Source organism: Chiloscyllium punctatum, chromosome 5 (assembly GCF_047496795.1).
Source record: "Chiloscyllium punctatum isolate Juve2018m chromosome 5, sChiPun1.3, whole genome shotgun sequence".
Taxonomy (NCBI): domain Eukaryota; kingdom Metazoa; phylum Chordata; class Chondrichthyes; order Orectolobiformes; family Hemiscylliidae; genus Chiloscyllium; species Chiloscyllium punctatum.
The window spans coordinates 22,433,740-22,455,218 of NC_092743.1; the positions used below are offsets into that span (position 1 = coordinate 22,433,740).

Below are 21,479 nucleotides of genomic sequence, written 5' to 3' on the forward strand. Positions count from 1 at the left end.
TCTGTAATGTCCTGAGTAAGGCTATGCATCTGCTTTCACTCAAGTGGTATTCTCCAAGCTCAGTTGGACTAGAGAGGGTATCCACAGAATACCCTGCAATTCATTTGCTCCATTTGCTGCATTTTCTAGTGATAAAGCCAGTTGTTGCGCCTGTTTGAAGTCCAGCTAGTGGTTACATCATTAATCCCACTCTCACCGCCACTGAAATAACTCCATAGAGACAGGTATCCCATCACCAAATCACCCTTTATTTACACATTAAAAGACACTGCAATTGATCCAGTTCTCTCAGAGCCAGCTCTCAGAGTGAACAGAACCTCTGACACTTCTGTTTATATCTGTCAGCCAGGGCTCCCAGATTAACAGCCCTAATCAGGGAACTGATGCTCTGAGGTTCAACTGGCTCACCTAGTTACAGTGAGATGCCTGAAAAGATGCAGCCATCACAATGTGGGCAGCCTGACAGCACACCTAATGGCCATTCCAAGCTCTTGCACTAATGAGTGCCAAAACAGTTTGAACTGTGTGCCAGTTTTGCAAATGTGTACCCACTGGTAGGTGCATTTCTGTACAAAGATCCAAACCAACAGGCTTCTCACACGTTGACATAATGCCTGTACAAGCGGGGCTTCCAGCTTTTCATGGTAGGGTTTTACACATTTCTGCTGGCAGGCAGCAAGGCTATTGAATTTGTCAAACCCAACGAATGGCGTTCCTGTCACTTACATCCCCACTCTCCCACTGTCTGATCTATCAGAACAGTAACAGAGGAATAGCAGACACTGTGAGTGACCCACCCACCCATTACTGAGACCCTTAAGTGGCTAATTAATAGTTCAATGACTGCACACTTTGATTACATGTGTGGTTTGGCCATAGTGTGTGCTCAAATGTTGAGTGGGATTCGTCATTCGGAATGGTGTGAAGTGCCTCCTAGAAGCCATTTGCAATCTGTAAACCCATTGGTAACTCATTGTGAGTAAACAACTACAGTTAGAAACTTACCAAAGACAGTGCATCAATACTTGCTGCGTGGGTCTCCACGAGTAGCTTTACCAGCTTGTTGTAACCATTCTGTGCTGCCAGGTGAAGAGGTGTCAGGCCAAGTTTGGTCTTGGCATTGACAAAGGCCTTGTGCCACAGCAGAATGTCTGAGATCTGATCGTGTCCATTCTCCGCTGCCAAGTGAAGCCCTGCCTTACCATGCTGTTCAACAACAAACAAGAACAAGCCTTCACAGCAGAATGACAGGAGCTTGTATTGTTAATATCAAGCAGCATACAATGCTACTTATTTAACTTTAGAGCAGCAGTTCAATAAATTGTCAGGCAAATATATTTGGATATTGCTTGCTGAACATTGATTATTTTTTAAAATTCATTGACAGCATCCTTGGCTGGGTCAGCATTTATTTCCCAGAGGGCAGTTAAGGGGCAACCACATTGCTGTGGGTCTGGAGTCAAATATAGGCTAGACCAGGTAAGGATGATGGTTTCCTTCCCTGAAGGTCATTAATGAACCAAATGGATTTTTCCAACAATTGATTCACGGTCATCATTAGACTCTTAATTGCAGATTTTACTGAGTTCATGTTACACCACCTGCTGTGGTGAGATTCAAATCCAGGTCCCCAGAACATTACTTGGGTCGTTGGATTAACAGTCCAGTGATAATACCACTTGGCTATTACCTCCGCAACTGAATGTGAAATTTTCGGCAGCAGACTAGATTTTGCTGTGTTTGTAACACTGTTAGGCAGTAACAGTGCTAAAAAATACAAATGGAAATATTGTGAGAAGTTACATAAAAGTCAATGTGGTGATACTTTGAGTAAAAAGTACAGATTTCAACACTGCCGAGCCAAATACTCGGCATGTCCTGCAGCCTTTAGTTACCCGGTATATTTTACTTCTAGTTTAGACGCCTGGACATTAGAATGGAAGTTTCACTTACCTCATCAAAAACATCTACTCTGGCATGGTTTAACAGCAATATCTTCACCATCTCTGTGTGCCCTCTCTCTGCAGCCAAAAGCAATGGTGAACATCCATTCTAAATTATGACAGAAAATACATAGCCAACTTTGTCATAAAGTCACAGAGGTGCAGACTCATTATTCCAGATGCATATTTAAACTTGTGATGCTTAAACTCCAAGCCTGAGGTTCAGAGGAAGGGACACAGTGCATTAGCATAAAAATTCAGCCACTTGAAACCCTCAAGTATATTTCAACTTGTGATGTTTAATTTGATCAAGACCCAACTCTCCGGGAACTGGATGAACACCATTTCAGATATTGAAATGGTATCCCATGAGTAATCAATAGGTATAAATCCCCCTTCTCTCCCAGCTCAGAGTCACAGCAAGTACCATATTGCAAATAATTGATGAAAGGCATGAAATAAAAACAGGCATTAGTAAAATTACATTGATACAGATGGACTGCTGTGTAGTTTTAGAATTAGTGTGGTGCTTTTTGAAAAGTAAAACTGTTTTCTCACCTTTAAAACCAGCGTACAGTCAGACAGTCATACAGCTGTACAGAACAGAAATAGACACTTTGGTCCAATTCATCCATGCCAACCAGATATCCTAAACCGATTGGAGTCCCATTTACTAGAATTTAGGCCATATCCCTCTTAACCCTTCCTATTCATATACCCACCTAGATGCCTTTTAAATGTTGTAATTGTACCAGCCTCCACCACTTCATCTGACAGCTCATTCCATACATTCACCATCCTCTGCGTGAAAGAGTTGCCCCATAGGTCCCTTTTAAATCTTTTCCTCCTCACCTAAAGCCTATGCCCTCTGGTTTTGGACTTCGCTCTCCTGGGGAAAAGACCTTGGCTACTCACTGTACCTATGCCCCTTATAAACCCCCATAAGGTCACCCCTCAGCCTCTGATGCTCCAGGATACATTTCATTTGGATTGAAACTTTCAGGACCAGAGGACATCCACTGCTAATATGCATATTAATTTCCTAATGTTAACTTAAACTGTAGATAACTGTTTGCTGGCAATAAATGCATTGTAACAATTTTATTCCAACATTTTCTGTTCAATAACTTAGTAATTTCATGACAGAATATTTTAGACACATTGCAATTAAAAGTAGAAAGTCAGTCCCAGATCAATTTGTTAATAATGACAAGGTCCCTCAACCAGACAATCTGCTTTAATTATGTTGGTTGAGGGGTGAATGTTGTTGTTACAGTGCCATATTACCTAACAACATAAAAAAGGAATTCAGTTTATCATTTCATCTGAAAGCTGCCATTTACGACAATGCAGCACTTCCCGAATCTGATTGGCTTCTGTATGGGTAACCTTTCGCTGACATCATAACACATGCTGTGAAGTTCCAATACTGGAATGGACCGGTTGGGCCGAATGGACTGTACTGTACATCCTATTTTTAAAAATCTCACATATGACTAAGGAGTCTCCTGACTTCTAGATTTCCTGCACTCTACTGACCAATAGTGTAGAAGGTTGTCAAAGGACACAGCAGGATATAAATCAGTTGCAGATGTGGGCAGAGAAATAGCAGATGGAGTTTCATCTGGGTAAGCACGAGGTGTTGCACTTTGGGAGATTAAATATTAAGGTAAAGTATACAGTTATTGGTAGGACCCTGAACAGCATTGATGTACAGAAGGATCTTGGGGTTCAAGTCCACAGCTCCCTGAAAGTGGCCGCACAAGTGTATAAGGCGTTAAAGAAGGTGCATGGCATGTTTTGGTCAGGGAATTGAGTACAGGAGTCAGGATGTTACTTTGCAGCTTTTTAAGACTTTGGTTAGGCCACACTTAGAGTATTGCATTCAATTCTAGTCACTGTATCACAGGAAGGATGTGGAGGCTTAGAAGAGGGTGCAGAAGAGGTTTACCAGGATGGTCCTTGGATTAGAGGGTATGAACTACAAGGAGAGGCTAAAAAAACTCGGTTTATTTTCTCTGAAGCGACCGAGGCTGCGGGGAGACTTGATAGAAGTCTATAAAATTATAAGATGCATAGATAGGGTTAACAGTCAGAATCTTTATCCCAGAGCTAAAATGTCTAATTCTAGGATGCATGCATTTAAGGTGCAAGGAGGAAAATTCAATGGAGATGTGAGGAGCAAGTTTTTTTAAATGGAGTGTGGTAATAGTCTGCCATGGATGATCATGGAGGCAGATACATACGGGAGATTTAAGGGATTTTTCAATTAGCACAGAAATATGCAAGGAATGGAGGGATGTTGACCATGGGAAGGCAGAAGGGATCAGTTTAATTTGGTGTCACGTTTGGCACAGCATTATGGGCCAAAGAGTCTTTCCTATGCTGTCCTGTTCTATGTTCTAATTCCTGCCCTGCTCCCACTAAAGGCTGTTCAGTTAAAATTCAGTTTGCTGGGCCAAATGTGGACATAGGTAGGTTTTAAGAAATGTTAAAGGAGAAGAAAGAAAGAGGTTAAGAAAGATCCACTGTAAAAACTCCAGCTCAGGGCTCAGACAATGAAAGGAAGCAAAGGTCAATTGGAAGTCAGGGCAGCACAAGATGTGGAAGACTGCAGAGATGTAGAGTAGGAGGAGGCTAATTTGATTTGATTTATTATTATCACATGTTCAGTGAAAAGTTTTGCTTTGTATGCAGTACAAGCAGGTCATAACATACAAAGACATGAGCCAGGGGCGGGCAGGTGAGACCAGTTTAGTTTGGGATTATGTTCAGTACGGACTAGTCAGATTGTTTCCTTGCTGTATGACTCTATGACTCTATGGTATACAGATCACAAGGTGATTGAGCAGAGCGAGGAATACAAAGTTATGCTTGCATAAAAGGTGTACAAAAGCAAGATAAACATTAGATTTGAAATTGGAGAGGTCCATTCAGCAGTCTAATAACAGCAGAGAAAAAGCTGTTCTTGAATCTGTTGGTACGTGTGTTTAAACTTTTGTATCTTCTGCGTGATGGAAGAGGTTGTAAGAGGTTATAACTGGGTTGAGGGGTCTTTGATGATGCTGACTGCCTTTCCATGGCAATGAGAAGTGTAGATGGAGTCCATGGATAGGAGGGCGGCTTGCATGATCATCTGGGCTGTGTTCAGACACCTACTGGTCTATGGGGATAAGGAGGGAATGAGCTGAATGCCAGTAAATTTCCAAGTGTCTCATGATCTACGCTGATGTGGTTGTTTCACTATCAGAAGATTTGTGAATGGAGATGAGTGCTAATGAATCAACCCATTAATACTAGGAAGGTCATTCATGAAGCAGAGGACACCTCAGTGAGCAGTTCTCAGTGTCATCTGGGACAGTGGTGCTTGGACTCTAATAACTGTAGCCATTTTGCTTTTCATCAAGTTTAACCTGTTTGTCCTTTGGATTGCCCAGAAGTGAGACCCAAATGACTGGGGAGAATGGGGCTTTGAAAGAAATTAATATCAGTAAGAAGGCTGTACTGGAGAAATTAATGAGACTTAAATTTGTTAATTACCCAAGGAGCTGATTGTCTACATTCTGGAAGGTTGAAGGGGGTGGCTATAGAGATAATCAATGCATTGGTAATCAGCGACTGAAATTCAACCGATTTTGGAATGATTTCTATAGATTGGAAATGCGGAAATGTCACCCCATTATTTAAGAAAGGAGCAAGAGAGAAAAGCTGGACCCATACGCCTCACATCAACAGTAAGGAAAATGTTAGATTTTATGATATAGGATGTGATAATTGGACACTTGGCTGAAAATGGTGTAACTGGGTATAATCAACATGGATTTACGAATGGAAAATTGTATTTGACAAACTTGTTGCTGTTTCATAAGGATGTTACCACCAAACTCATTAAAGGAGAGTTAATGAATGTTGTGTATTCGGATTTTCAGAAGGCTTTTGATGAGGCCCCCCCTCAGGAGCACGGTTAACAAACTGCATGCACATGGCATAGCCCATATGGTAATGGCATGGATTAAGGATTGGCTAACAGACAGGAAATAGACAGTTGGAATAAATGAGTAATTCTCCCATTGGCAGGCTGTGACTAGTGGGATACCATAATAATCATTACTTGGGCCCTGGCTGTTCACAATAATATATCAATGATTTGTATATGACTACTAAGTGTAGAAATTTCCAAAATTGCTGATTATACAAAGCTAAGCAGGAATGTGTGCTGTAAGGAAGATGTAAAGCAGCTTTCGGAGTATTTGGACAGGCTTTGCAAGTGTGCAAGAATGGAAAGTCTAGTTGAAATAATTAGATAATAAGGACTCGTGCTTAACATCTAAGAACACTCAACTAATAAGCAGGGTTTAAAAAAAACCATGGACAGGTACCTGAGATTGTTTATTGATGACCTGCTGGATTCTATTTGAACTGATATATTTCAAGACCTCAAGAAGAACGTCAGCATTCCCCACATGTGCACAGTAATGCAATGGCGTCTCATGTGTCTAGAAAGGCAGTAACAATCACATTTCAATACATTCCAAAGACAAATTTCAGATCAGATCCCAGAGACAAAGTGCTGACGTTTAATTGTCGGTCTATAATGATCTGCTGCATCACAGAATCAATTAGAGCAGGTGGGCTTGGCAGGATTGAATGGCCTTTTCTCATCCCTCTCTTCTCTTTTATCGTTCTCCCTCTTTCCTGTTATATTATTTTACTTTGCTCTATTATGAGAATCATTTTGCCGACAGCTGTTTCTTTTTTTGTTCCAAAAGAAAAATCAAACTCTTTCCTGGATTGTATTTTTCAAGTTCTGCCCGGCAGTTTGGAATTTGGAGAAGTTTGGCATGGATTTGCAAATCCACAATTTGGTTTACAACTGTTGAAATAGTTGCAGCAATGGAATAACTAAAGATATAAATATTAAGGGGAGGCATTTTCAATCAGCTGGAAAGCATATCCTTAAGGAATTTGAAAAAAAATGGCAGAGTTCGTCACGGCCTCACTGGTGTTTTAGATTAGATTAGAGTCTCCCAACCACCCTCCTCCTCTAACCTAGTTAATAAGGTAACGTTCATTCTAAACTTCTTCTATTGGATATAAGTCTGTTGTTAATTTTTATAGCAACTTGAACTAAGCTTTCTACTTTAGTACTGAGTGGGTGTTCAGATAAACCGGGTATGGATGCTAGGGCAGTTGCTTGCTCCTCCTGCAGGATGTGGCAGGTGGAAGACATGGCACACGTCTCCGCTGGCTACGTCTGTGGGAAGTGCACCCAACTCCAGCTCCTTGAAAACCGTGTTAGGGAATTGGAGCAGGAGCTGGATGAACTACGGATCATTCGGGAGGCTGAGGGGGTAATTGAGAGGAGTTACCGGGAGTTGGTCACTCCGAAGGCTCAGGACAAGGATAAATGGGTTACAGTTAGGGGGAGGAAAGGGGACAGACAGACAGTGCAGAGATCCTCTGTGGACATTCCCCTCAGCAATAAGCATACCGTTTTGGATACTGTTGGGGGGATGACCTACCAGAGGAAAGCCATAGCAGTCAGTTCTCTGGCACTGAGTCTGACACGATGGTAAAGAAGGGAAGGGGGCAGAATAGAAAAGTACTCGTGGTAGGGGACTCGATAGTTAGGGGAAGCGACAGGAGATTTTGTGGTCAGGATCGGGATTCCCAGAAGGTATGTTGCCTCCCTGGTGCCAGGGTCTGGGACGTCTCCGATCGGGTGTATAAGGTTCTAAAAGGGGAGGGCGAACAGCCAGAAATCTTGTTACATATTGGCACTAATGATATAGCCAGGAAAAGGATTGAATTTGAGCGGCATAGTGGCACAGTGGTTAGCACTGCTGCCTCACAGCGCCAGAGACCCGGGTTCAATTCCTGCCTCAGGCGACTGACTGTGTGGAGTTTGCATGTTCTCCCCGTGTCTGCGTGGGATTCCTCTGGGTGCTCCGGTTTCCTCCCACAGTCCAAAGATGTGCAGGTCAGGTGAATTGGCCATGCTAAATTGCCCGTAGTGTTAGGTAAGGGGTAAATGTAGGGGTATGGGTGGGTTGCGCTTTGGCGGGTCGGTGTGGACTTGTTGGGCCGAAGGGCCTATTTCCACACTGTAATGTAATCTAATCTAATCTAAATTATATAAAAAGTGATTTCAGGGAGTTAGGATGGAAGCTGCAAAGCAGGACGAACAGAGTAGTGTTCTCTAGTTTACTACCGGTGCCACGAGATAGCGAGGCAAGGAACAGGGAGAGGGCGCAGCTTAATACGTGGCTGCGCAGCTGGTGTAGGAGGGAGGGCTTCAGATATGTAGATAATTGGGATGCCTTCTGGGGAAGGTGGGACCTGTACAAGAAGGATGGGTTGCATCTGAACTGGAAGGGGACCAATGTCCTGGGTGGAAGGTTTGCTCGAGTAGTTTGAGAGGGTTTAAACTAGTATGGCAGGGGGGTGGGAACCTGAGCTGTATACTGGAGGTGAGAGTTGATGCAGATGAGGCAGTAGCAAGAGGTAGACCAGCTAGTGGGAAGGATTTTCCTGGAAGGAACCAAGGTATCAGTTAAAGTGTGTTTGCTTTAACGCAAGGAGTATCAGGAATAAAAGTGATGAACTTAGAGCATGGATCAGTACCTGGTGCTATGATGTTGTGGTCACAACAGAGATATGGGTTTCTCAGGAGCAGGAATGGTTGCTGGATGTTCCAGGGTTTAGAACATTTAAAAAGAATAGGAAGGGGGGGAGAAAAGAGGAAGGGGTGTAGCATTACTAATCAGAGAGGGTATGACAGCTACAGAAGCTTCCATTGTCGAGGAAGATCTGCCTACCGAGTCAGTATGGGTGGAAATTAGGAACAGCAAGAGAGCAGTCATCTCTTTAGGGGTTTACTACAGGCCCCACAATAGCAGCAGGGAGATGGAAGAAAGCATAGTTCGGCAGATTTTGGAAAAGTGTGGACGTAGTAGGGTTGTTGTAATGTGAGACTTTAACTTTCCCAGTATTGATTGGAACCTCCTTTGAGCAGGAGATTTGAATGGAGCTGTTTTTGTAAAGTGTGTTCAGGAGAGTTTCCTAACTCAGTACGTTGACAGGCCGACGAGGGGAGAGGCCATTCTAGACTTGGTGCTTGGCAATGAGCCGGGGCAGGTATCAGATCTTGTGGGAGAGCATTTTGGTGATAGTGACCACAACTGCCTCACATTCTACATAGCTATGGAGAAGGAGAGGATTAGGCAAAATGAGAGGATATTTAATTGGGGAAGAGGAAACTATGGTGCAATTAGACATGAGTTAGGAAGCATGGATTTGGGAGCAATTGTTCCATGGTAAAGGCACTATAGACATGTGGAGACTGTTTAAAGAACAGTTGTTGCGAGTGATGAATAAATATGTCCCTCTGAGACAGGCAAGAAGTGGTAAGATAAAGGAACCTTGGGTGACGAGAGCGGTGAAGCTTCTCGTCAAAAGGAAGAAGATAGCTTACAAAAGGTGGAAGAAGCTAGAGTCAAGCTCAGCTCTACAGGATTACAGGCAGGCAATGAAGGAGCTTAAAAATGGTCTGAGGAGAGCCAGGAGGGGGCATGAGAAAGGCTTGGCAGAACGGATTAGGGAGAACACAAAGGCATTTTACACTTATGTGAGGAATAAGAAAATGGTCAAAGAAAGAGTTGGCCCGATCAGGGATAGCATAGGGAACTTGTGTGTGGAGTCTGAGGAGGTAGGGGATGCCCTAAATGAGTTTTTTGCTTCTATCTTTACGAAAGAAACGATCTTTGTAGTGAATGAAACCTTTGAAGAGCAGGTGTGCATGCTGAAATGGATAGAGATAGAGGAAGCTGATGTGCTGAAAATTTTGTCAAACATTTAGATTGACAAGTCGCCAGGCCCAGACCAGATTTGTCCTCGGCTGCTTTGGGAAACGAGAAATGCAATTGCTTCGCCAGTTGCGAAGATCTTTTCATCCTTGCTCTCCACTGGAGTCGTTCCTGAGGACTGGAGAGAGGCAAATGTAATTCCTTTCTTCAAGAAAGGAAATAGGGAAATCCCCGGCAATTACAGACCAGTAAGTCTCACGTCTGTCGTCTGCAAGGTGTTAGAAAGGATTCTGAGGGATAGGATTTATGACCATCTGGAAGAGCATGGCTTGATTAAATGCAGTCAACACGGCTTTGTGAGGGGCAGGTCATGCCTCACAAACCTTATTGAGTTCTTTGAGGATGTGACTAGAAAAGCTGATGTGTGGATGTGATGTATATCGACTTTAGCAAGGCATTTGATAAGGTTCCCTATGGTAGGCTCATTCAGAAGGTCAGGAGGAATGGGATACAGGGGAACATAGCTGTCTGGATTCAGAATTGGCTGGCCAACAGAAGACAGCGAGTGGTAGTAGAAGGAAAATATTCTGCCTGGAAGTCTGTGGTGAGTGGTGTTCCACAGGGCTCTGTCCTTAGGCCTCTATTGTTTGTAGTTTTTATTAATGACTTGGATGAGGGAATTGAAGGATGGGTCAGCAAGTTTGCAGATGACACAAAGGTTGGAGGTGTCGGTGACAGTATAGAGAGCTGTTGTAGGCTGCAGCGGGACATTGACAGGATGCAGAGATGGGCTGAGAGGTGGCAGATGGAGTTCAACCTGGATAAATGCGAGGTGATGCATTTTGGAAGGTCGAATTTGAAAGCTGAGTACAGGATTAAGGATAGGATTCTTGGTAGTGTGGAGGAACAGAGGGATCTTGGGGTGCAGGTACATAGATCCCCTAAAATGGCCACCCAAGTGGACAGGGTTGTTAAGAAAGCATATGGTGTTTTGGCTTTCATTAACAGGGGGATTGAGTTTAAGAGTCATGAGATCTTGTTGCAGCTCTATAAAACTTTGGTTAGACCGCACTTGGAATACTGCGTCCATTTCTGGTCGCCCTATTACAAGAAAGATGTGAATGCTTTGGAGAAGGTTCAGAGGAGGTTTACCAGGATGCTGCCTGGACTGGAGGGCTTATCTTATAAGGAGAGGTTGACTGAGCTTGGACTTTTTTCATTGGAGAAAAGGAGGAGAAGAGGAGACCTAATTGAGGTATACTAGGTAATGAGAGGCATAGATAGAGTCGATAGCCAGAGACTATTTCCCAGGGCAGAAATGACTAACACGAGAGGTCATAGCTTTAAGCTGGTTGGAGGAAAGTATAGACGGGATGTCAGAGGCGGGTTCTTTACACAGAGAGTTGTGAGAGCATGGAATGTGTTGCCAGCAGCAGTTGTGGAGGCAGGGTCATTGGGGACATTTAAGAGACTCCTGGACATGCATATGGTCACAGAGATTTAAGGGTGCACACATGAGGATCAGTGGTCAGCACAACATCGTGGGCTGAAGGGCCTGTTCTGTGCTGTACTGTTCTATGTTCTATGTTCTAGATTCCCTACAGTATGGAAACAAGCCCTTTGGCCCAACAAGTCCACACCCACCCTCTGAAGAGCAACATATCCAGACCCATTTCCCTATCCTATAAGTATCCCTGTTTTGAACAGTTTTGGACAAACCTAATCCAAAAGTGTCACCTTCTGTTTTGCTGGACACGGTGGCAGGGAATGTTTGTGCAACAGTGCATTTTACGTTATAAACCTACCTCAGAATTTTCAAGAGCAGTTCGCAGGCTGACTCCCCCAGTCCAGACTCACAGGCTGAGCTGAAGCTCCAGGTCTGCACCTAGGTTCAGGCACCTGAAGGAGCGTTAGTGTTGGAAAAAGGGACAGTGGAGGAACCTGATGACGTCTAATTGGATGACAGTGTCTGGGTGACAAGAGCGTTGGATGGGGAATGGAAGGAACAGAAACTATGCTTCCACCCCCAAGGTCATGGCTCCAGGTCAGGCGTAGCAATCGCAACTGGAACAACAGCAGATGCCCACAATCGAGACCCAGGGACCCATTACAGAGACCCCGGAGCCTGTTACAGAGAACACAGGCCCCATTCGAGAGAACATCAGGGTCCTTTACAGAGACCCCGGCGCCTGTTACAGAGACCCCGTACCCCGTTACAGAGAACCCACACCCCGATGCAGAGACCACGGGGTCCATTACTGAGACCCCGGGTCCTGTTACAGAGAACACAGGCCCCATTCGAGAGAACATCAGGGTCCTTTACAGAGACCCCGGCGCCTGTTACAGAGACCCCGTACCCCGTTACAGAGAACCCACACCCCGATGCAGAGACCACAGGGCCCATTACAGAGACCCCAGGGCCCATTACAGAGACCCCGGAGTCTGTTACAGAGACCCCGGAGTCTGTTACAGAGACCCCGGAGTCTGTTACAAAGACCCCGGAGTCTGTTACAAAGACCCCGGAGTCTGTTACAAAGACCCCGGAGTCTGTTACAAAGACTCCGGAGTCTGTTACAGAGATTCCGGACCCTGGTATAGAGACCCCGGAGTCTGTTACAGAGACCCTGGTGCCTTGTTACAGAGATCCCAGACCCTGGAGCTTGTTACAGAGATCCCGGAGCCCCTTTAAGAGTCTTCAGCCAATATCAACTAGGAATTGGACGAGCAGCAGGGAAGGAACAGGAAGAAGAAAGATGAGTTGACATTATATTCAGTGTTCAAGATGGTGTCGAAACGTGGAGACACTTTGCATATAACATATAAAAAGCACTTCTCACTTTTTTTATATATATGTGACAATAAGTCTGCATTATTAAATTGCAAGTTAAGATTAAAAGTTAGAATGAGAGAGATCATTTGGCCCATAAACTCATTCCTTTCACATTACATACCATCTTAATCCTGAACCTGCACTCATCCAATATCTATATATTGCTTAACTACTAAAGATCTATTAAATTCTTTTGAACACTCAATTTCATTAGGTGTAATTTTGACATATTTGATGTACTTTTTATGTCTTACTTTTCACATTTGGTTCCCACATTCACATATCCTTCTAGATACAGCAAAATAAGATATCACTCTGCATCAATACTATTTAATTCTTGGTGTGCTGGAACCTTTCCCAGGATTAATTACCAGTTTGGTTGTTGCAGTGATATCAGCTTCATATTCCATGAGAAGTTTAACAATCTGAGTATCTTCTTGTTGAAAGTGAACCACGTCTTTCTTAATCTCTGCTGCCAGGTGTAGGGATGTTTCTCCTTCCTGGACAAAACAGAAAGAACTGTCAAGTTAACAGCAGAGGGTGTTAACCACAAGCCTTTCAACTTAGTTAAAAAATTGACTTGAAATGAAGCAAACCTTTTTCTCATCAGTTAGTTTCTTTTCCTCTGAAAATACTTGGGAGAAATGTTTTTGCTGTTTCAAGAGAAACATGAACCAGCAAATCGATGTGTCATACTAGTAAATAATTCAGTTTTGGCATTCGTTTATGAGATGTGGATGTTGCTGATTGGGTTAGGCACTGTTGCCCATCTCTAATTACCCAGGAGAAGGTGGTGGTGAGCTGCCTTCTTCGGTTGTAAACATACATTGCACTTTACAGTGCTGAGGGAACTCAAGGGTTTTTGATTCGTTTACACAGAAGGAATGGTGGCATAGCTCCAATGCACAATGGTGTTAGGCTCTGAGGGGAACTTTCAGGTGTTGGGAGTCCTCACGCAGCTCTTTTCCTTCTAAGTGGCAGAGACCACAGGTTTGGAAGGTGTTGTCGAAGGTGCCTTGGTGAGTTACTGCAGTGCATCTTGTAGATGGTGCACTGTTCATCGGTGATGAAGGGAATGCATGTTGAAGGTGTTGATGGAATGCCAGTCAATGGGCTTGTTTCATCCTGGATGGTATTGAGTTCCTTCTGTGCTGTTGAAGTTGAATACACTCAAGCAAGTGGAGAGTTTTCCATCACATCTCTGACTTGTGACTTATGGATGGCAAGCAAACTTTTAGAAAGTGAATTATTTGCTGAATATTTTTCCCTCTGGCCTACTTTTGTCACCAAAGTATTTATATAGAGTCATAGTCATAGCGATGTACAGCATGCAAACAGATCCTCGGGTCTAACCCGTCCATGCCGACCAGATATCCCAACCAATCTAGTCCTACCTGTCAGCAGCTGGTCTCCAAACCCTTCCTATTCATATACCCATCCAAATGCCTTTAAATGTTGCAATTGTACCAGCCTCCACTACTTCCTCTGGCAGGTCATTCCATACACGTACCACCCTCTGTGGCAAAACGTTGCCCCTTACGTCTCTTTTACGTCTTTCCCCTCTCACCCTAAACCTATGCCCTCTAGTACTGGACTCCCCGACCCTAGGGAAAAGACTTTGCCTATTTACCCTATCCATGCCCCTCAATTTTTAAAATCTCTATAAGGTCACCCCTCAGCCTCTGACGTTCCAGGGAAAACAGCCCCAGCCTGTTCAGCCTCTCCCTATAGCTCAAATCCTCCACCCCTGGCAACATCCTTGTAAATCTTTTCTGAACCCTTTCAAGTTTCACAACATCTTTCCAATAGGAAAGAGACCACAGTTGCACGCAATTCCAACAGTGGCCTAACCAATGTCCTGTACATCCGCAACATGACCTTCCAATTCCTGTACTCAATACTCTAACCAATAAAGGAAAGCATACCAAATATCTTCTTCACTATCCTATCTACCTGTGACTCCACTTTCAAGGAGCTATGAACCTGTATTCCAAGGTTTCTTTGTTCAGCAACACTCCCTAGGACCTTACCATTAAGTGTATAAGTCCTGCTAAGATTTGCTTTCCCAAAATGCAGCACCTCGCATTTATCTGAATTAAACTCCATCTGCCACTTCTCAGCCCATTGGCCCACCTGGTCCAGATCCTATTGTAATCTGAGGTAACCCTCTTCGCTGTTCACTACACCTCCAATTTTGGTGTCATCTGCAAACTTACTAACTGTATCTCTTATGCTCGCATCCAAATCATTTATGTAAATGACAAAAAGCAGAGGACCCAGCACCGATCCTTGTGGCACTCCATTGGTCAAAAGCCTCCAGTCTGAAAACAACCCTCCAGCACCACCCTCTGTCTTCTACCTTTGAACCAGTTCTGTACCTAAATGGCTAGTTCTCCCTGTATTCCATGAGATCTAACCTTGCTAATCAGTCTCCTATGGGGAACCTTGTTGAACGCCTTACTTAAGTCCATGTAGATCACATCTACTGCTCTGCCCTCATCAATCTTCTTTGTTATTTCTTCAAAAAACTCAATCAAGTTTGTGAGAGATGATTTCCCACACACACTATGTTGACTATCCCTAAACAGTCCTTGCCTTTCCAAATACATGTACACTCTGGACACCGAGATCAGGCTTACTGGTCTATAGTTCCCTGGCTTGTCTTTACCGCCCTTCTTAAACAGTGGCACCACGTTTGCCAACCTCCAATCTTCCGGCACCTCACCTGTGACTATCGATGATACAAATATCACAGCAATCACTTCTCTAACTTCCCACAGAGTTCTCGGGTACACCTGATCAGGTCCTGAGGATTTATCCACCTTCACCTGTTTCAAGACATCCAGCACTTCCTCCTCTGTAATCTGGACATTTTGCAAGATGTCACCATCTATTTCCCTACAGTCTATATCTTCCATATATGTTCGATACATTTTAGTTTCTGGTCCAGGGCGTTCAAAGTAGAAAATTCAGCAATGGCAATACCACTGAATATCAAGGGGTGATGGTTACATTCTCTCTTGTTGGAGATGACCATAGCTTGGCATTTGTGTAGCGTGAATATTATTTGCCCACTTTCAGCCCGAATCTGGAAATTGTCCAAGTCTTGCTGCATTTGGATGTGGACTGCATTAGTACCTAAAGAGTTATGAATGCTGTTAAAGATTATGCAATCACATCCCAACATCTCCACTTCTGATCTTATTAATTAGAATTCCCCTCTTTCCCTTTAAGAATTAAACCTATTGGTACCTCTTTGGTTTCTTGCCCTTTTCTCTTTTCCCCCATTTCAATGCACATTGATTCCTGTTTTTCTCAGGTTCCTTGATGCCACACTCAGTCAAATGCTGGCTTTGCAGAAATGTTAGCTTTTTTAGGTAATAATGGTGAGCACATTGAGTTTGGGAAAGACTGAAACCATGGGACAGATGGATAGAGCTTAGTTACAGAAGCTGCAATGATGAAACCAGAAATAGGTTAGGGACGGAATATCAGAGAAAAGTGATTTGGAATAAGTTAAAATATGCATTGAAATTTGGAAAATGGAAAAGGGAAGGAATCCAAAGCGATATGGATGGTTTTATTCCCTAAAGTAGAGGGAAAGAAGAAAATCTAATCGGTAAGAACTTGGATAACATACAACTTACATTAATATTTATATTCAACATAAAGTATTGTTGAACAAGATACATCCTTTCACTAACTAATGTGTACTCAAATACAATAAGGATATTGAAGAGGGCGATGTTGAAAATTATTCTGTGCATGATTGCATTTTTTGTGATCATATTGCAGAAATGAAAAGGAAAAGGGCAGTATATTTTTTCTTTATTAAGTAGGAAGAGGCTTCCGAATGTCATTAAAAAGTTTAACTTTTGTAGTGGACGGGGAGGGATGGTGTCTTAGATTTCTCCCTTCCTTTAATTCCATCTTTTGTGGAAATTTCTCCATTTAATCAAAAGTTTTCAGGCATTGTTTGTCTGGGATCTTACCTTGTTTTCCTGGTTGACGCAAGCAACTGCCTCTGTGTGGCTCCTCTGATTGGTCAGGTAGCTGAGGATTTCTTCCACAACGCTGAGGTGACAGTGTCGGACTGCAACGTGCAATGGATTCTCTCCAACCTAAGGAACAAAGCAACATTCAGAAAGTTGCTTTTTAGAAAACATTGATTTCATACAGAGCCCTGCTGTGGCTTTCACATTTCTCATGACATTCTGGCCATAAAATCTAACCCTGCAAATTTCTGAAATATCTGCACTCCCATTCTGCCTGATGTCATCTCATATACCTTTATTTGTTTTTAAAATTCCACTCCTAAACCTCTTTGTATTTATACCTCTCTCGTTTTCTTTAAGACATTCCTTAAAACCGATTTGGTTGTTTCTTTGATATCCTCTTAATATTTCTTAATTTTGTCTCACTGTCAAATTTTGTTTCATAATTTGTGAAGCACCTTGGGATAGATTTTAAGGTGTTGTATGAATGCAGTTTGTTGTTTCTGAAGGACTAATCTTGTAACTCTCTCTTGTAATTTATAGTGTTATACATTTGTTTATATGTTGGAACATGACCTTTCAACTCGAAAGAGCACATGCAAACTATAAAATAGATTTAAATATGCTGTCATTTGAGGGAGTTCAGAAGCATTTTTATTTATTCGCACATAATTATTTTCATAATGTGAAATATTTTTACAGTTGGAATACACTAACATTTGGACATAGGTCTGGATTGTATTAAACTAATTTTTAAAATAGTAACAGATATCAGGTTAATATTTCAGCTGAAGGCTCTTGCAGAGAAAGGGGTAGTGAGAGCAGGAATAAAAACCGCAAGAGGTCAGATGGAATGCGGATAGGGTCTGCTGTATGTTTGGACAAAAATGAAAATCTCCTGGCAAGTTGTTTTGTTATCTTGGTTCTCCCCCTCCAAATGCCTTCTACCTGTGTGACTGAGGGGTGGTAATCCTGTAAAAACAATCTTCTATGTAAGATGTTACAATTTAAATAAATTCAAGCTGCTGAAGTTTTGACAATCACTCTTGGCTCCAGTACATATTTGAGTTTGTTGTGTAATTTCTCTGAACAATTATTACTGAATGAAAAGTAATCTCAGAAATTAAATTAAATTTTCAAGAATGGCCAAACCTCCGATTTTCTACCTGAGAACTGTCAGCTAGAAATCATTTCAAGACAGGGCATTTGGACAGCTTTGAGCTTGCTCACTTATACAAACTTGATAATACTTATACAAAGCTTAGACAATCTACCTTATGTATACATAACTTTAAGCTCCTTGATCCCAAAATGTAAATAAGTAAGACTCCATTTACTCATTCACCTTCAAACCATGATCATTAAGACTATACCAAGCCTCACATTCTCCTTGCACTCCCAAACACACTCAGATATTTGATCGTCTCAGTTTGAACGTTTGTGACTTACACAATTTCTGCAGATGTCCCGCCGAAACCACACTAGATGGTTGGGAGAACCTCTCTGTAAACTATTGCTGAAAATATTCACTCTGCTGCTTTCTGAGGGGAATTCATTGCTTCGTTCCGAGGGAGGAATTAAATGAGGCAGCCCTGCTCCCCCTTCCAGCACCATCCTGATTAAAAAGTCACTGTGACCCATCGTTATTTAATGTCCAATTGACTGGTTAGAGGCCAAAGGTGGGACTTTTGCCCCCTCAGGAAGAGGGAGTCTGAGAACTGTAGTCCAATTAGCAGCAGGTAACTCTCTGGCACTTCTGTACAGAGGCCCGAGAATGGGATCTGGAGCAGTATTTGGTGGTATTGCTGGGTGATGCAAATTAGAATGCCCTGGAAAACCCAGGGAGAGGGAAGTAGGGAACTGGGATTTGAGGGGCCATTTGGGGAAAGGAGTAATGGAGGTAAAGGCTGGATGATGCATGTGGATGATCCCCAGGTCTCTTTAAGGAGGGCCTTCCCCATCATGGCCCATCACTAACTCACTCAGGGAACCTGCCAGACCTCTCCTACTGCTGGTTAAATCCTAGAGCTGTTGGATGAGCACTTTAAGTCAACTCTAGAGGGCAGTCTACTCCTGCCACTGACCACTTCCAGGATTTAACAAGAAACCACTTGGCCTTCAGATCTCCCTTTGTAAAATGAGCATAAAATTCAGTCCAGAGAGTGGAGCCTGGAAGATGTTTTCACTTGGAGGAAACTCTAAACCAAGGAACCATTAGTATAAGGTACGCATCAAAAAATTCAACAAGGAATTGAGGAGATGCCTTTTTCCCCAGAGACCATAAGACACAGGAGTAGAAATTAGGCCATTCAGCCCATCAAGTTTGCGCCGCCATTTGAACATGGCTAATACGTTTTTCAATCCCATTCTTCCGCTTTCTCCCCATAACCTTTGATCCCCTTGGCAATCAAGAACTTATCTATCTCTGTTTTAAATATATTCAATGACCTGGTCTCCATAGCCTCCTGTGGCAATGAACTCTACAACTTCACCATTCTCTTGATGGAAATGTTTCTCCTTATCTCTGTTCTAAAGGCTCTTCCCTTTACTCGAAGGCTGTATGCTTGGGTCCTTATCTCTCGTGCCAATGGAAACATCTTCCCAACATCCACTCTATCCAGGCCGTTCAGCATTCTGTAAGTTTCATTCAGATCCCCCCTCATCCTTCTAAAGACTGATGTACAACTATGTGGAATAATTGAGATGAGAGGTTAGATGCATTTATGGTTAATGAGATGAGCATGAGGGGGTAAACAGTAGAAAGAAAGATCTGAGGGTAGACTGAGATGACACAAGTTGGAAAGATGCCTTGTACCACATTAATAGGTCTGTCTCAATGTCACAGGGTGGCATGGTGGCTCAGTAGTTAGCACTGCTGGCTCTCAGTGCCTTGGACCTGGGTTCGATTCTAGCCTCAGGCAACTGTCTATGTGGAGTTTGCACATTCTCGCCGTATTTGATTGGGTTTCCTCCAGGTGCTCCAGTTTCCTCCTACAATCCAGGTTAGGTGAGTTGGCCATGCTAAATTGCCCATTGTGTTCAGGGATGTGTAGGTTAGGTGCAGTAGTCAGGGGTAAATGTAGAGTAATGGGGAATGGGATTCGGTGGATACTCTTTGGAGGATCGGTGTTTCCACACTGTAGGGATTCTATGATCTTCTATGTTCAATGTCACAGAAATCTACACAATTGCAATTCATCCTGTAAAGAGACTGGTTGAGCAGTCTGGAAGACTGGAAGTACTTTCAGTTAGCTCAAAGGACTATAGTATGATTCAGAGTATCATAATGGCACAGGATCAATCCTCACGATATGGTACTTCATAGAGGTCCACCTCTTCACCTTGCTCTGCACTTGTGGATTGATGACCAACAAGCTACATATGACCAGTTGTCCCTTCTGGGGAGAGGCATCCCTGGTCCTTTCTGGAGTTTGACTAAATTCCCACAGATTTCATGGCATGTCAATTTCATAACATTATCTGTTTGCTGTAGGAGTGGCTCCTCTTTTACCTTTGATTGCCAGGTTAAATCACCACCCTCCTCAATCAAGGCCTGGATCATTTTCAAATTGCCGTGACGAGCTGCAACATGCATAGCCGTTTCACCGTTCTGTCCACACCAAAACAAAGAAATGCAATGAATAACAAACATGTCCAACCATATAACTCCACAGAGAAGCACCTGTAGCCCAGTAAGAGTCAGGATTGAAAAATCAATCCTAACCAATCTTGTGGTAGTCTCTGGATTTCCCAGAATTTGCTAATGTAACCTCTGCGCAAGGACAACATTGCAACAATTATTCTAAAGAAATTCATGTACAAATGATTTACACTGGAACACCATCAGGTGGTAATTTCCTCAAACTTTTGTGTAAGTGTGATGGATACATCTGAAATCATCTCCAGCCTATTGAAATGCAAAAGACCATATCTAATAGCTTCCGGCACTACAGTCAATAATGTGCCAGCGTAAGTAACGGCTCAGTTACATCCAAAGTTGTGTAAAAGCGGTAAAATTGGAAAAGTATCTATACTTTTGGTGAGTTATTTCTTTAGGAAGAGTCTGTTTTAAAACAACATTATCTTCTTCTGGATAAATCATTTCAAAAGTTAAATAGAAACTAAAGTGTCATCCTTGAAAACTAAACTAATGTTTCATGATTTCCTCTATTCTGTACCAATTTAGTTAAACAAACATTCAACCACAATGTACACACCTAGGAACCATAGCATTCTCCTGAGAGCTTTTAACTCTAGTCACAAACTTTCACCTTATCATTTGTTTTGGCAAAAACCACAACAATTATAAAATTAGAATTGCTTATGCATTCTGATTATGTGATTTGCTAAATAAGGGATTGATGCATTGGCTAGTATTGGGTTTGCAAGTATTTATCAAAGTAAATTAGCATAATTTTACTTCAGCAATACAATTTGTAATGATGCTCATATGAAAGAATATAATTCTGTAGTAGCACCTTTGATCAAACCTCCTTTTCTAAATAAATTGCATTTTTATTTTCTAACCGATGGGAGAACAATGTTTAATTTGTTCATAAGTTGAGGTATGTAAAAGGTATGCTTCAAGTCGGCGGAGCAGTGGATGTGATTTATATGGACTTCAGTAAGGTTCCTCTTGGTGGACTGGTTAGCAAGGACGGATCTCATGGAATACAGGGACAACTAGCCATTCTGATATCGAACTGGCTCGAAGGTAGAAGACTGAGGGTAATGGTGGAGGGTTGTCTTTCAGACTGGAGGCCTGTGATCAGTGGTGTGCCACAAGGATCGGTGCTGGGTCCACTGCTTTTCATCATTTATATAAATGATTTAGATGTGAACATATAGTTAGTAGATTTTCAGATGACACCCAAATTAGAGCTGTAGTGGGCAGCGAAGAAGGTTA

At 42.6% G+C, this 21,479-nt stretch overlaps 1 protein-coding gene across 2 annotated transcripts in view; it reads right to left on the reverse strand.

Moving 5' to 3' along the window:
* trpn1 (transient receptor potential cation channel, subfamily N, member 1) overlaps window positions 1–21,479 on the reverse strand; it is a 219,426-nt gene that overhangs the window by 79,619 nt on the left and 118,328 nt on the right. For both annotated transcript variants that reach the window (XM_072569938.1, XM_072569937.1), the window contains exons 12-17: window positions 20,085–20,183; window positions 16,571–16,699; window positions 12,950–13,078; window positions 6,323–6,439; window positions 1,954–2,052; window positions 1,006–1,206 (exon numbers count right to left, since the gene is read on the reverse strand). In XM_072569938.1, the coding sequence (XP_072426039.1) occupies window positions 1,006–1,206; window positions 1,954–2,052; window positions 6,323–6,439; window positions 12,950–13,078; window positions 16,571–16,699; window positions 20,085–20,183 (774 nt within the window). The remainder of the gene's footprint in view (window positions 1–1,005; window positions 1,207–1,953; window positions 2,053–6,322; window positions 6,440–12,949; window positions 13,079–16,570; window positions 16,700–20,084; window positions 20,184–21,479) is intronic.